Genomic DNA, 11,447 nt, shown 5'->3' with positions numbered 1-11,447 from the left:
AACAAAAAACAAAAAACAAAAAACAACAAAAAAAGAAAAATATAAATATGCTGTAGTTCATACACTTGCTCGACCTAAGACATAGCTTAGGCAAGGCCTCCCCACCCCAGCTTCCTGTCCTCCCCTGTCCTCCCGGTTAGGACCCTGCCCCTGAAGAATGGCCTACTGGTACAGGCCAAAGTTTATCCGGGGACCCCATGTGGTTTTCGTTACCCACACACCCCTCCTGCAGCATCCTTGGATGTCTTCTGCACACAAACCCCTCGCCAGACAATGTACGCGGCGGCCTCAGAGCTCCTTCAATTGTCTCTGCGCACCAGGCTCAGAGTGCTCTCTTCCATGAACAATAGTTGAAGTTTCTCCACCCTTAGTAACAGTCAAACCAAGATAGTTTCTGTTCAGTTGTATTCCCAACATGTCAGGGTATGAGGAACAGAAGGCAGATTCAGCCTGAACCGGTTTTAGGTACAGGTACAACAGAGGCAAGATTGCGTCTTCCAGAAATGTGAGGGGGAGTCCCCTATTTGCCATCCTATGCTTGTGCATGATTAACTGTGCATATGATTAAAATCAGATGCACCTATGGGACTGGGAACGCGTAGTAGGAAAATTTAATATATGACTTAATTAAACAGAAACATCCAAACTACAGTTTTTCAAGACAGGGTTTCTCTGTATAACTTTTGCTGTACTGGACTCGCATTTGTATCGCTTTGCATCGCCCGGCAGAAAGGGTTTATTTCATCTTAAAATGTCAAGTCAACACTCCATCACCGAGGAAAGTCGGGGCAGGAACCTCAAGGCAAACACTGGGGCAGATGCCACGGAGGACGGCTCTTTACTGACGAACTCGCCAAGCTCTCAGAAGCTTGCCCTCCTATATTCATCCAATCAAGAAAACACCCCCTCAGACTTGCCGACTGGCCAATCGGCTGGAGGCATTTTCTCAAAGGTTCCCTCTTCGCAGACGACTCTAGCCAGTGTCAAATCGACAAAAACCTAACCAGCACGCTGCGTACCAGAAAACTTAGATGTTTGGGGGGAAGATAAGGCAAGAACATACTCTTAAATAAGTTAGTCGCAGTAAATTAGGTGGAGACTTGAAGCTGAGCGTTAATCAGAGTGTCCACCTGACACCAATTACGTCAGGCATGCAAGGTAAATGATCTTCTAAGAGAGCTGTGCCCGCCAGCGCCGCGACACTTGTGTGCCCCTCGGAGGAGGCGCGGAACAAACAGAACCACCAGAGGCCGGTTTTCCTAGCTTCCCCAAGCATCTCTCACAGCCCCAAACTCCCTGATGTGTCCGGTTCTCCGGGACCTAGTTCCTTCTTCCAAGAGAGTTCCCTCAGGGAACACTGTCCTCTGAAAAGGATCCGGCTGGTCTCCTGGCTACCCACGAGTGGCCTCAGAAGCCTAGATGGCGTCCATCTGCTGTCAGTGACGGGCACCGGAGTGCCACGGGCCACCCTCCTTCTTTAGACAGGAGCCACCACATCTCCCCAGCTAGAGCAAGCCCTTCAAGATTTCCTCACCGTCTTGTGCTTAGCAAAGGGCCTGACAGAATAGTTTATCTCAACACACAGGCAGATAACACAAGATTTGGTCCTGGGAGGACCCTCCAAGCTTAGTGCTGATTGCGAAGCTCAAATTCGAACGGCGGTCCCGCGCCCCTCTCACCACACAGCCCTCCCCTCCCCGGTACTCTTTCGAAACGGGAAATCGCTCCGGCCTAACGCCACTCTATGTGGTTCTTCCAAGCTGGAAAGTTAAACTTCCGGCTCCCTGCAAAATGGTTTCGACTCGGACGCACAGCCACGCCCCTTTCACTCACGTTTCCAGGACGAACCGGAAATGATCGTCCAACCCCTTGTTCGTAACCCGGAAGTAGATGTATCTCACGGAAGCCGGCTTTGGCCCTGCGGCTCCTGCTGTCGCCGCGGAGAAATTGTTGGAGCTGGCAGCCTAGGAATGGTGAGACCTCGCGGTTCGTCTCTTAGTGTTCTGAGTAGACCTGGGGGTGAAATGGGGTTTCCCAATGTGCCGCGGGGCACAACCCCTCTACAAGATTTGGGGCTCCGCCCCGGTATCGCCCCGAAAAATCTGCGCATGCGTGAGTCGGACCGTGCTGGAAGCTGGCCTGCGGCGCTACGCATGCGCAAAGGTGGCATGCTTGAGGTGGGGTGAGGCTTGCCTGGTGGTTGGTCCTGGTTCGCTACCACCATCCTGTGGGGCTCAAAGCCAGGTTTCGAGAGCATCGTGCTTTGTCGGTGCAGTGCTACGAGCTGCAGAGCTGACAAAATTACCACTCCTCCCCAGAGCCCCTGAAACAGACCTGGACTGATCCCTGTCCTTGGGTGTGCTCTCGCCGGAAGGGCTGAGGGACGGGGAGGAGAGCAAAGACTTCGCCTTAGTTGCTTGTGGGCCTGGGCACCTTCGCCCTCTGCTGTGGTGCCCACGTTTCCCAGCCGTCACCTACGGAGCAGGGCTGGAACTTTGCTCTAAGAGACCCCGGAGTCAGTAGGGGCGGGGCCTGCTCACAACCCTCCCGGAAGTCCAGTAGCTGAGTTTTCCGTGGGTTAGAAGCAGGTGTCCCAAAGCCGTTCCCAAGCTACTCCCTCCCACCCCCTCCCCCCGAGACTGGGTTTCTCTGTGTAGCCCTGGCTGTCCTGGACTCACTTTGTGGACCAGGCTGGCCCCGAGCTCAAGAGAGATCCACCTGCCTCTGCCTCCCCGAGTGCTGGGATTAAAGGCGTGCGCCACCACACCAGGTTCCCAAGCCACTTTTTAATTTTCAGAAGGTACCACCCACTTAAGTTAAAGCTGCAAATGGAAGCGGTGGGGGTGGGGGTAGCGAGACACTAGAATTCTATCAACATTCCCCGGCTGCAGCCTGATTTGAATGGGCATCTAAGGAAAACAAAGTGAGCCAAGAATCCCCTTGACCCTTTCTAGTTAACAGTCAGGATGCTTAATTTGGCACCTACTGGTAAAATTAGAAGGTCTCTGAACCCAGTTTGTCTTTGTCCACAGCTTTTACCATACTCTCGAAGGTCTCAGTGACTTCCACATAGCTACTTTTATATTTTTGTGTTTTTAAAATAATTTATTTAATTTTATTTTATGTGCATTAGTGTGAATGTGTCAGACCCCTGGGAACTGTAGTTACAGTTTCGAGCTGCCATGTGGGTGCTGGGAATTGAAACCGGGTCCTTTGACAGAGCAGACAGCACTTTTAACCACTGAGCCATCTCTCCAGCCCCTTGTTTTTATTTCTTGACTCACTGTGTAGACCAGGTAGCCTCAGAGAGCCGCCTGCCTCTGCCTCTAGTACTGAGATTAAAGGGAGGAGCAATCACACCGGGCAGTAGCTGCTGGCTGTTAAGTGTAATTGAGTGGAGCTTTAAGTGGAGCCTCTTCCCACTATATAAATCCTCCCTACCGTAGGAGACGGGACACGGGCAAGTATAAGGAACTGGTAAGTAGGTTTGGCCCGGGGGAAACCTGAGCCTGAGGGAGCCTTACTTCTCCTTTGCAGACTCTCTTCTCGGCACCTGAGCTCACTTGGTCTGAATCCTTGGATGAGCCTGTGGGACCGTCCCTCCCAGTCCTGTGGTTTGGAGCCAGTGGCCTTGGGACTGTGAGAGGATGGACAAAGGTACTGTGAGCCCGGGCCAGCTCCCCAAAGGCTTGGGCTCCAGGAACCTGCTGATCTACCCTGGGCCCTGTTGGAGTGTCTCTGTCCCCTCCGGGCATGGCCACCTCTCCCTGGGCCAGCACTACCCATGTACCTCTCGGCAGAGCCACAATTGACTGGCTTGCTGCAGAGCTGCTGCTCTCTGGCACACTGCATTTTGATGGCAGAGGGAACAGTTATGCCCAGAGCCTGGTATGTCGGCTCACCAGTCTGGCCTGACCTCCGTGTGCTGCACGACATGACGGTGGCACCAGGAGAACTGTCCAGCGTGGAAGGTCTGGGCCAGGTCTGAGCCCAGAGGGGATCTCCCACCTTAAAAACCTCAAGCCTCAAAAAAACCAAACAAAAACAAAACAAAAAAACCTCAAGCCCCAGGGAGGCAGGGAAAGGGTTAAGGCTGGCAAGGTGGTGGCTGAGAAAAGGTGTCCCCCTGCAGAGGGCACCTGGGAAGCCTGAGCTCACCATTTCTATTTTTCTAGATTCTCAGGGGCTGCTAGATTCATCCCTGATGGCATCAGGCGCTGCCAGCCGCTCAGAGGATGAGGAGTCACTGGCAGGACAGAAGCGAGCCTCCTCCCAAGCCCTGGGCACGATCCCTAAGCGGAGAAGCTCTTCCAGGTATCCTAGGCTCCTGAGGACTGGGACAGGAAGGCTTGGGGGTTAGGTGCCTTAACCTTTGTTGGGAGTGGCCGCCTGAGCCTGCCTGGGGTTGGAGCAGAGCCTTGAGCTCCTTTCCTTTCTATGCTGACCCCTACCCATGACACCGAGGACAGGGGAGGGGGTTATAAGCCTCTGTGGTGGAGTCTCCTGTCATCTCAGAGGGCCAGTGTTTGGGTATCCATGTCCCCTGAGCCAGGCACTGGTGGAAAGTGGAGGCAGTTAGTTCTCACTGGGAGCCTGCTCTGTGGAGCTAGGTGGAGTACCAGTGGCCAACAGTGCAGCATCTCCTACAGGTTTATCAAAAGGAAGAAATTTGACGATGAACTCGTAGAGAGCAGCCTGGCCAAGTCCTCTACCCGCGTGAAGGGGGCCAGCGGAGTGGATTCAGGCCGCTGTTCAGGGAGCGAACCTTCCTCTAGTGAGAAGAAGAAGGTAAGGAGGCGGGCACAACATGGGGCCAGAGGGTGCTGGGCTTTGTGTTTCCCCCGCCAGATGATGCCTGTCGGAGGAGCGAGCCACCCCAGCCCCCTCTAGGCCCCTCCCTCCTGTCTTTCCCTACTCCTTTTCTTGCTGCGTTCCTCGCTTTGCCACTGCATCCTGTATCACAGTCAGTGTGGGAGGCAGGGAGCGCGTATCTATTCTGGGAGCAGACAGCTTGTTCCCAGCATCGCAGGGTGTAAAAATAGCCCCCAGGTGGCATTGCTCTGGCCCCAGACAGTGCACCAGCAAGAGTGGTTTCCTGGTGTGTTCCCCACCCACCCTCTACTCTGGGGTGAGGGTACCACAAGCAGAGAAAAGACCCCATCTGGTCAAGAATTATGTAGAAGTAATTTGCTGGGGGTGGGTATTGGAAAGCTGAGCTCTCAGCTTGGCTCCCTAGTGTTGTCTGGGCCTGCAGCTGTCACAGTGTGTGAGCGGTAGGCCTGAAGCCCCAGCTTTAATGATAGTGGCTTTGAGTTCACTGTGGTCCTGTCCTGTACCCAGGTATCCAAGGCTCCCAGTACTCCTGTGCCACCCAGCCCTGCCCCGACCCCTGGACTCACCAAGCGTGTGAAGAAAAGCAAACAGCCACTTCAGGTGACCAAGGATCTGGGCCGATGGAAGCCTGCAGATGACCTCCTCCTCATCAATGCTGTTCTGCAGGTAGTTCCTGAGCAAACCCCTTCCCTCCCCGCAGTCTGGGGCTCTTTTCTCCCCTACTCTCCAAATCCCAACCCCCATCCTAGCTTAGCGGGACCCTATGGTTCCAAGGGAAGGATTCTTCCCAGTGCTGAGGCTGGAGCAAACCAGTCTGGAATCTTGCAGACCAATGACCTGACATCTGTTCACCTGGGCGTGAAGTTCAGCTGCCGCTTCACCCTCCGGGAAGTTCAGGAGCGCTGGTACGCCCTGCTCTACGACCCTGTCATCTCCAAGTGAGTGGGCTGGCTCCGTGAGAGGGGAGGTGCTGGGGCCACCTAAGTTTGGAACTAGGTATAGGAGGGCCAGAGTCTACCAGGGCCTAAAGAAGGGTCTCAGGAGGCAGGGCTGTGGGGCTTGCATCCTCTGAGGGGCCGGCTAGGCATTACAGGGAAACTCCTTCCAGTCCCAGTAGAGGCCAGAGGCAGAGAAGGCAGTATAGGAGACAAATGCCAGGAGCCCCAGTTTCACCAGTGTTTCACCTCTGAGCTTGTCCATACTGGCCGCTCACAGCTGCTTTTATGAAGAGGGGCCTGAGCCCCCGGCTCTCAGAAGGCAGAGGCAGATGGTGTCTGAGTTGGAAGCCAGCCAGCTCTACAGAGAGAGTTCCAGGATAGCTAGGGCTACACAGAGCAACCTGTCTGGAAACACAGAAACAAGCAAAGGAGAAAGAACTGAAATAAGTGAGCCCCGAGACTCTTTTAGTTTTAGCAGTTTCGAATAAGCTCATACACATAAGCGCTGTCCTCCTCCTCCCGTCACTTAATTCAGTGTCCTCAAAGCTTGGTTTGAATCTGAACACCATCTACTCCTCCACAGCCCTGCCACCCACTCAAGCTGTAGCCATAGCCCGGAGAGACCAGAAAAGAGGCTGGCCTCAGCTTGGTGAAAAGGAGGCAGTGGACGGTGGCTAGTGAGTGGAGTTTTAACTGTAACTGCGGAAAGGCTGGAAAGAGTCGCCGCTGGTCCTGGGGTGTCTCGGAACCAGGCCTCTTGTTTGATTTGAGCTGGGTCTCACTGTGTGTAGCTGCCTGATTCAGAGCTTACTCTGCAGACCAGACTGGCCTTGAACTTTGAGCAGTCCTCCTGCCTCCATCTCCTGTGGGCTGGAATTACAAGCATGTGCCAGCACACTTGGGTCTTTAGAGAATATGACTTCCATTTCCTGAGTTGCTTTTCATTTATTGGACCATAGTGCTGGCCTAAGCCTCAAGTTATTTCCACCAAGGACCTTTAGGCTTGGGATCTCTAAGTTCCAAAGGCTTATAGATTTGGGGGGAGTAGGAACCCCAGATTACTCGACTCCCTCCTTTCAGCTCTGCCTGTCCTTTCTCTCCCCGTGCAGACTGGCTTGTCAGGCCATGAGGCAGCTACACCCAGAAGCCATCGCGGCTGTTCAGAGCAAGGCCCTATTCAGCAAGGCCGAGGAGCAGCTGCTGAGCAGAGTGGGGTCGGTAAGTGGAAGCATGGCCGGGGTACAAGCTGGACTGAGCAGGGTCCTGCCTACCCCGTCTTGGTGTGCACACACAGATGAAGAACACGTCTATAGGGGCCTTTGTGGTGGGCCTGGAGAAGCCAGGCTGGCGCTCCGGTGACTGTTGCCACTTCAGTTCCTTGGGAGGCTCTGGGGACGGGGACGGGTGGAAGTGAGAAAGCCCTGGCATGAAGATGCTATTTCTCATCTCCAGACCAGCCAGCCCACCTTGGAAACCTTCCAGGACTTGCTGCACAGACACCCTGATGCCTTCTACCTGGCCCGAACTGCCAAGGCCCTACAGGCCCACTGGCAGCTCATGAAACAGTATTACTTACTCGAGGATCAGACAGGTAAGCCACTGGGAGCTGCAGCAGAAGCAGCCAGGTGTTGGGTGTGAGAGCATGTGTGCTGCAGGCACAGCAGCCTGCCAGTGTCCTGCAGTAGAGTCCTCAGTGGCCCCTGGTGTCCTGGTCACTTCAGCTTGCAAAAGAACTGCTACAGCAAAACCTTCCTTGTAGCTAGCAGGGCCTTTGGCTGCACACTTGCTGGGGATCCTGAGCCAGGGTCCAAGAGCGCTTATGCTTACTTGTTTTAGGGTTTTAGGTTGTTGTTTAGGATTTTAGGGGTTTTTTGTTTTGTTTTGTTTCCGGACATATTTTGCCATCCCATAAAGAATACATCAGTATATTATTCATAGGTAGCATTAAAACTGGAGCAAACTGGGTGTGTCCTCCTCCACATTCTCACCCCAGAGGTGATGGCTGCCGTTAAAGGAAGCATCAGGGGCCTGGAGAGATGGCTCAGAGGTTAACACTGGCTGTTCTTCCAAAGGTCCTGAGTTCAGTTCCCAGGAACCACATGGTGGCTCACAGCCATCTCTGCTGCCCTCTTCTGGCCTGCAGGTGCACATGTAGGCAGAATACTTAACTGTACAACTCTTTAAAGAGGTCCTCAGGCACCCTCCTCCCGTTGCCTGCCTCATGGACCAGGGAGTCTGTGCTGTCTATAGTTTGCCCCTAGGATGCCCAGTGGGATTTCATATCTAGGCCCCACAGTTCCTCTTCTCCAAGGGCTGGAATGCCCTCTGCTACCCATCTCACCTCTGAACTCCTTTTCTCTGGAAGACAAGAGCTGGAGAGCCATTTGGTTGGGCTGCAGGTGAACTGGTGACTAAGCTTGCAGCTTGTGTGGTTCAGCTCACTCTTCCTGCCAGAATCCACTAGTACCACAGACCACACCTCCTCACGCTGCTCTGAACGTGAAGCCCTCTGCAGCACTAGCGGGCTCCTGTAGCTCTCCTTCAGAAAGAGCCTCCTGCAGGGATCCACCACTGCTGTTAGTACGCCAGGGGCTTACTGCCTTGCCACTACGGAATTCCAGAACTTTTTTTTTTTTTTTTTAAGTCTTGATTTTCTACATTCCAGACTGACTTCCTGTCTCCATCCCCCAAGAACTAGAACTATAGGACCCTGTTTCTTTTGTCATCATTTTGGAAGCTGTTCTGTTCACTGAAAGCCTTACCCTAGGGGCTTTATATATACTTTATTTTCCCTCTAAGAGTCTGTGTGGGAATTTGGTTTCTCATTTGTTACTTAGAGCTCGGTGTCCCAAGGATCAGGCTAGTCCATTGGCTTAGCTAGCAGGTTAGTCACATTTAGTCACCAATGTCAGGCAGACCTGGTGGAAGGTTGCTTGGTGGCAGTGACCAACCTACTCCTCGTCCCCAGTCTCACTTACAGGGTAGTGTGCACTCCTGTGCACCTACCCCACCCCAGCTGGTAGCTGCTGGTTGCCCTGCTGCAGAGCTGGCTGGTTTTTCTTTTTGTTTTGTTTTGCTTTTTCAAGACAGGTTTTCTCTGTGTTAGCCTTGGCTGTCCTGGACTCGCTTTGTAGACCAGGCTGGCCTCAAACTCACAGCGATCCTCCTGCCTCTGCCTCCCGAGTGCTGGGATTAAAGGCATGCACCACCACGTCAGGCTGAACCACAAGTTCTTTATTCTGGGTACCTCAGTCTTTTTCATTCTTACCAGAAACATTGAAAACTTTCACAAAACATTATTTTTCCAGCACATACTTGATGGGTTCTAATGGTAATTACCCTGCTCCGTTTCATCCTTTGACAACAGTGAGGCTAATTTCATGGCCCATAAGGAGAAGTGGGAGCAGCTCTCTGAGCCTGTGCCTTCCAATGGTGCATGCCTCTCAGCGTGGCCAAAAGGCTGAGGGACAGTTTGGGTCCTGGCTGTGCCCCAACTAAGGTCAGAGCCTCTACTGTCAGTTTTCTCACATGGACAAGCTTAGTGTGAGACCAATGAGTCTGCGGTGCACCAGAAGCCCATGTAGGTCACCTGGAGTGTCCTTGTCCTGAACTACCTCTGTCCCAAGTTAAGTGGCAGGATGCATTGTGTCAAGTCCCAGTGCATCCCTTGGCTCTGTCCTTGTACCTTAGCTGCTCAGCTCACCTGGCTGCTGGGCAGCTGAGGCAGGAGTAGGACCTCGGTGTTTATATTTTCTCTGTTGTTTATTCAGTGCAGCCACTGCCTAAGGGGGACCAAGTGCTAAACTTCTCTGATGCAGAGGACCTGATTGACGACAGTAAGCTCAAGTGAGTTCCTGGAGAGGGCTGACTCCAGTTTTCCGGGCACACCAGGCTGCCCAGCAGACACAGCTTCGGTTGCAGCTGCTGGGCCTAGCCACCCTGCTGCACCCTCTCCTGTGGGGGCCGCTTAAGCTCACTGCCTTCCCCTCCTCCCCACGCCAGTCCCAGGGCTAGGCCAAGGCTTAAACAACTTTCTGAGGCCCTCGGCTGAGGAGACTGGGTGCCCTAGTGGGCCAGGTAGCTGGGGCCTGTTAGTGGTCTGACGCTTCCTTTCCACTACTCAGGGACATGCGAGATGAAGTCCTGGAACATGGTAAGTGTGTCCTGTTGGGGATGGTGTCAGGATGGGAGCTCTTATTGGAATGGAGGGGACAGTTCAAGGTGCTGGTGGCATCAGTGTCTCTTCTTGCCACTTGGCCTACCTCAGAGCTGACAGTGGCTGACCGGCGCCAGAAGCGTGAGATCCGGCAGCTGGAACAGGAACTGCATAAGTGGCAGGTGCTGGTGGACAGCATCACAGGTGAGGTGCAGGGGACCAGAGAGCCCCTCCCCTCGCCTGTCTGGGTGGGCTGTTTCCCTGCCCCCGCCCTGAGGCAGGGCTCTGCCAACCCTGCTCTTTCTCAGGCATGAGCTCTCCAGACTTCGACAACCAGACCCTGGCAGTGCTGCGGGGCCGCATGGTGCGCTACCTGATGCGCTCTCGTGAGGTAAGGCAGCTTGTCACTGTCCCCATCCTGCCTCGGCACCCCCTCCTCTGTCATCCCTTTCTCTGCCCAGTCCTTGACTTCCTGTCTTTCCCTGGCCTGTGTGGGGCTCCTTTTTCTCATTCTCCACCCCAGCCCTCACCTCCACCATCTTCCCAGATCACCCTCGGCAGAGCAACCAAGGACAACCAGATCGACGTGGACTTGTCTCTAGAAGGTCCAGCCTGGAAGATCTCCCGAAAGCAAGGTATGCCCACCCTGCCACTCCATAGGGAACTGGGGTGGGGACATCCTCCCAGCCTCTCACTGGCTTTTCCAGCCCCAGGCCACGGTGCCCAGGGAACCCTCATGGACTGCTGAGGCAGGCAAGGAGCTGGTGCTCTGGAATCTCTACCTTGGAGCCACAAATGCCTTCATCTCCAGGAGGCGGGGGTGGGGGCGCATGGCTCGCTCCCGGGCATCTCCATCTTGTCAGTCCTTTTTCTGTCTGCCTCCACAGGTATCATCAAGCTGAAAAACAACGGTGACTTCTTCATTGCCAACGAGGGCCGGCGGCCAATCTATATTGATGGGCGGCCTGTGCTGTGTGGCTCCAAGTGGCGGCTGAGCAACAACTCTGTGGTGGAGGTGAGGTGGAGGTGGAGGTAGCCATAGTGTCTCACCTGGTGCATGACAAACTGGTCCTTGGATTGGTTCTGTCCCACCTCTGTACTCAGTGTCTTTCTCTCCTCCTCAGATCGCCAGCCTGCGATTCGTCTTCCTTATCAACCAGGACCTCATTGCCCTCATCCGGGCTGAGGCTGCCAAGGTCACACCACAGTGAAGAGGGTAGCAGAGACCAGGGCAGTCTCTGGCCTCAGTTTCCCCTGCCATTCCAGCTCCCTTGAGCTGGGAACTCAGGCTCCTGGAAAACCCTTCTACCCTGAGTGGTAGTGGAGGCCCAACTGCTGGCCCATCGATTGAGCCTCTGAGCAAGGTGGGGTCACCATGGGGAAGCCAGGAGAGGCTGGAACCCCTGTGCCTCCCCAGAGCCAGAGCCCCCACCTGCCACATCACTCCTGTGTCTCCAGTGGATCAGCTTTAGACTCCCTTTTTTTTTTCCTTTTTGTAAATAAAAAGTACTGAGTTCCAA

General features: G+C 54.1%; 1 protein-coding gene across 1 annotated transcript; it reads left to right on the top strand.

Moving 5' to 3' along the window:
* Window positions 1–1,823: 1,823 nt before the first annotated feature.
* Mcrs1 (microspherule protein 1) lies at window positions 1,824–11,443 on the top strand. The gene is made up of 15 exons (XM_051160328.1): window positions 1,824–1,973; window positions 3,538–3,657; window positions 4,176–4,314; window positions 4,650–4,788; window positions 5,341–5,499; window positions 5,662–5,771; window positions 6,881–6,989; window positions 7,224–7,362; window positions 9,542–9,617; window positions 9,896–9,924; window positions 10,039–10,131; window positions 10,236–10,318; window positions 10,475–10,562; window positions 10,815–10,942; window positions 11,052–11,443. Exons 2-15 carry the CDS (start codon window positions 3,648–3,650, stop codon window positions 11,136–11,138), a joined length of 1,389 nt encoding a protein of 462 aa, XP_051016285.1. The 5' UTR covers window positions 1,824–1,973; window positions 3,538–3,647; the 3' UTR covers window positions 11,139–11,443.
* The last annotated feature ends 4 nt before the right edge of the window (window positions 11,444–11,447 follow it).

This window comes from Acomys russatus, chromosome 17, assembly GCF_903995435.1.
Source record: "Acomys russatus chromosome 17, mAcoRus1.1, whole genome shotgun sequence".
NCBI classification, from domain to species: Eukaryota; Metazoa; Chordata; class Mammalia; order Rodentia; family Muridae; genus Acomys; species Acomys russatus.
This window is presented reverse-complemented; position numbering and strand designations above follow the sequence as displayed.

What these genes read in the sequence shown, in the direction of transcription:
- Mcrs1 (XM_051160328.1), top strand. An exon ending in TCATCAATGCTGTTCTGCAG is followed by an intron (nt 5,500 to 5,661) that starts GTAGTTCCTGAG and finishes GGAATCTTGCAG; the next exon opens with ACCAATGACCTGACATCTGT. An exon ending in TGCTGAGCAGAGTGGGGTCG is followed by an intron (nt 6,990 to 7,223) that starts GTAAGTGGAAGC and finishes TCTCATCTCCAG; the next exon opens with ACCAGCCAGCCCACCTTGGA.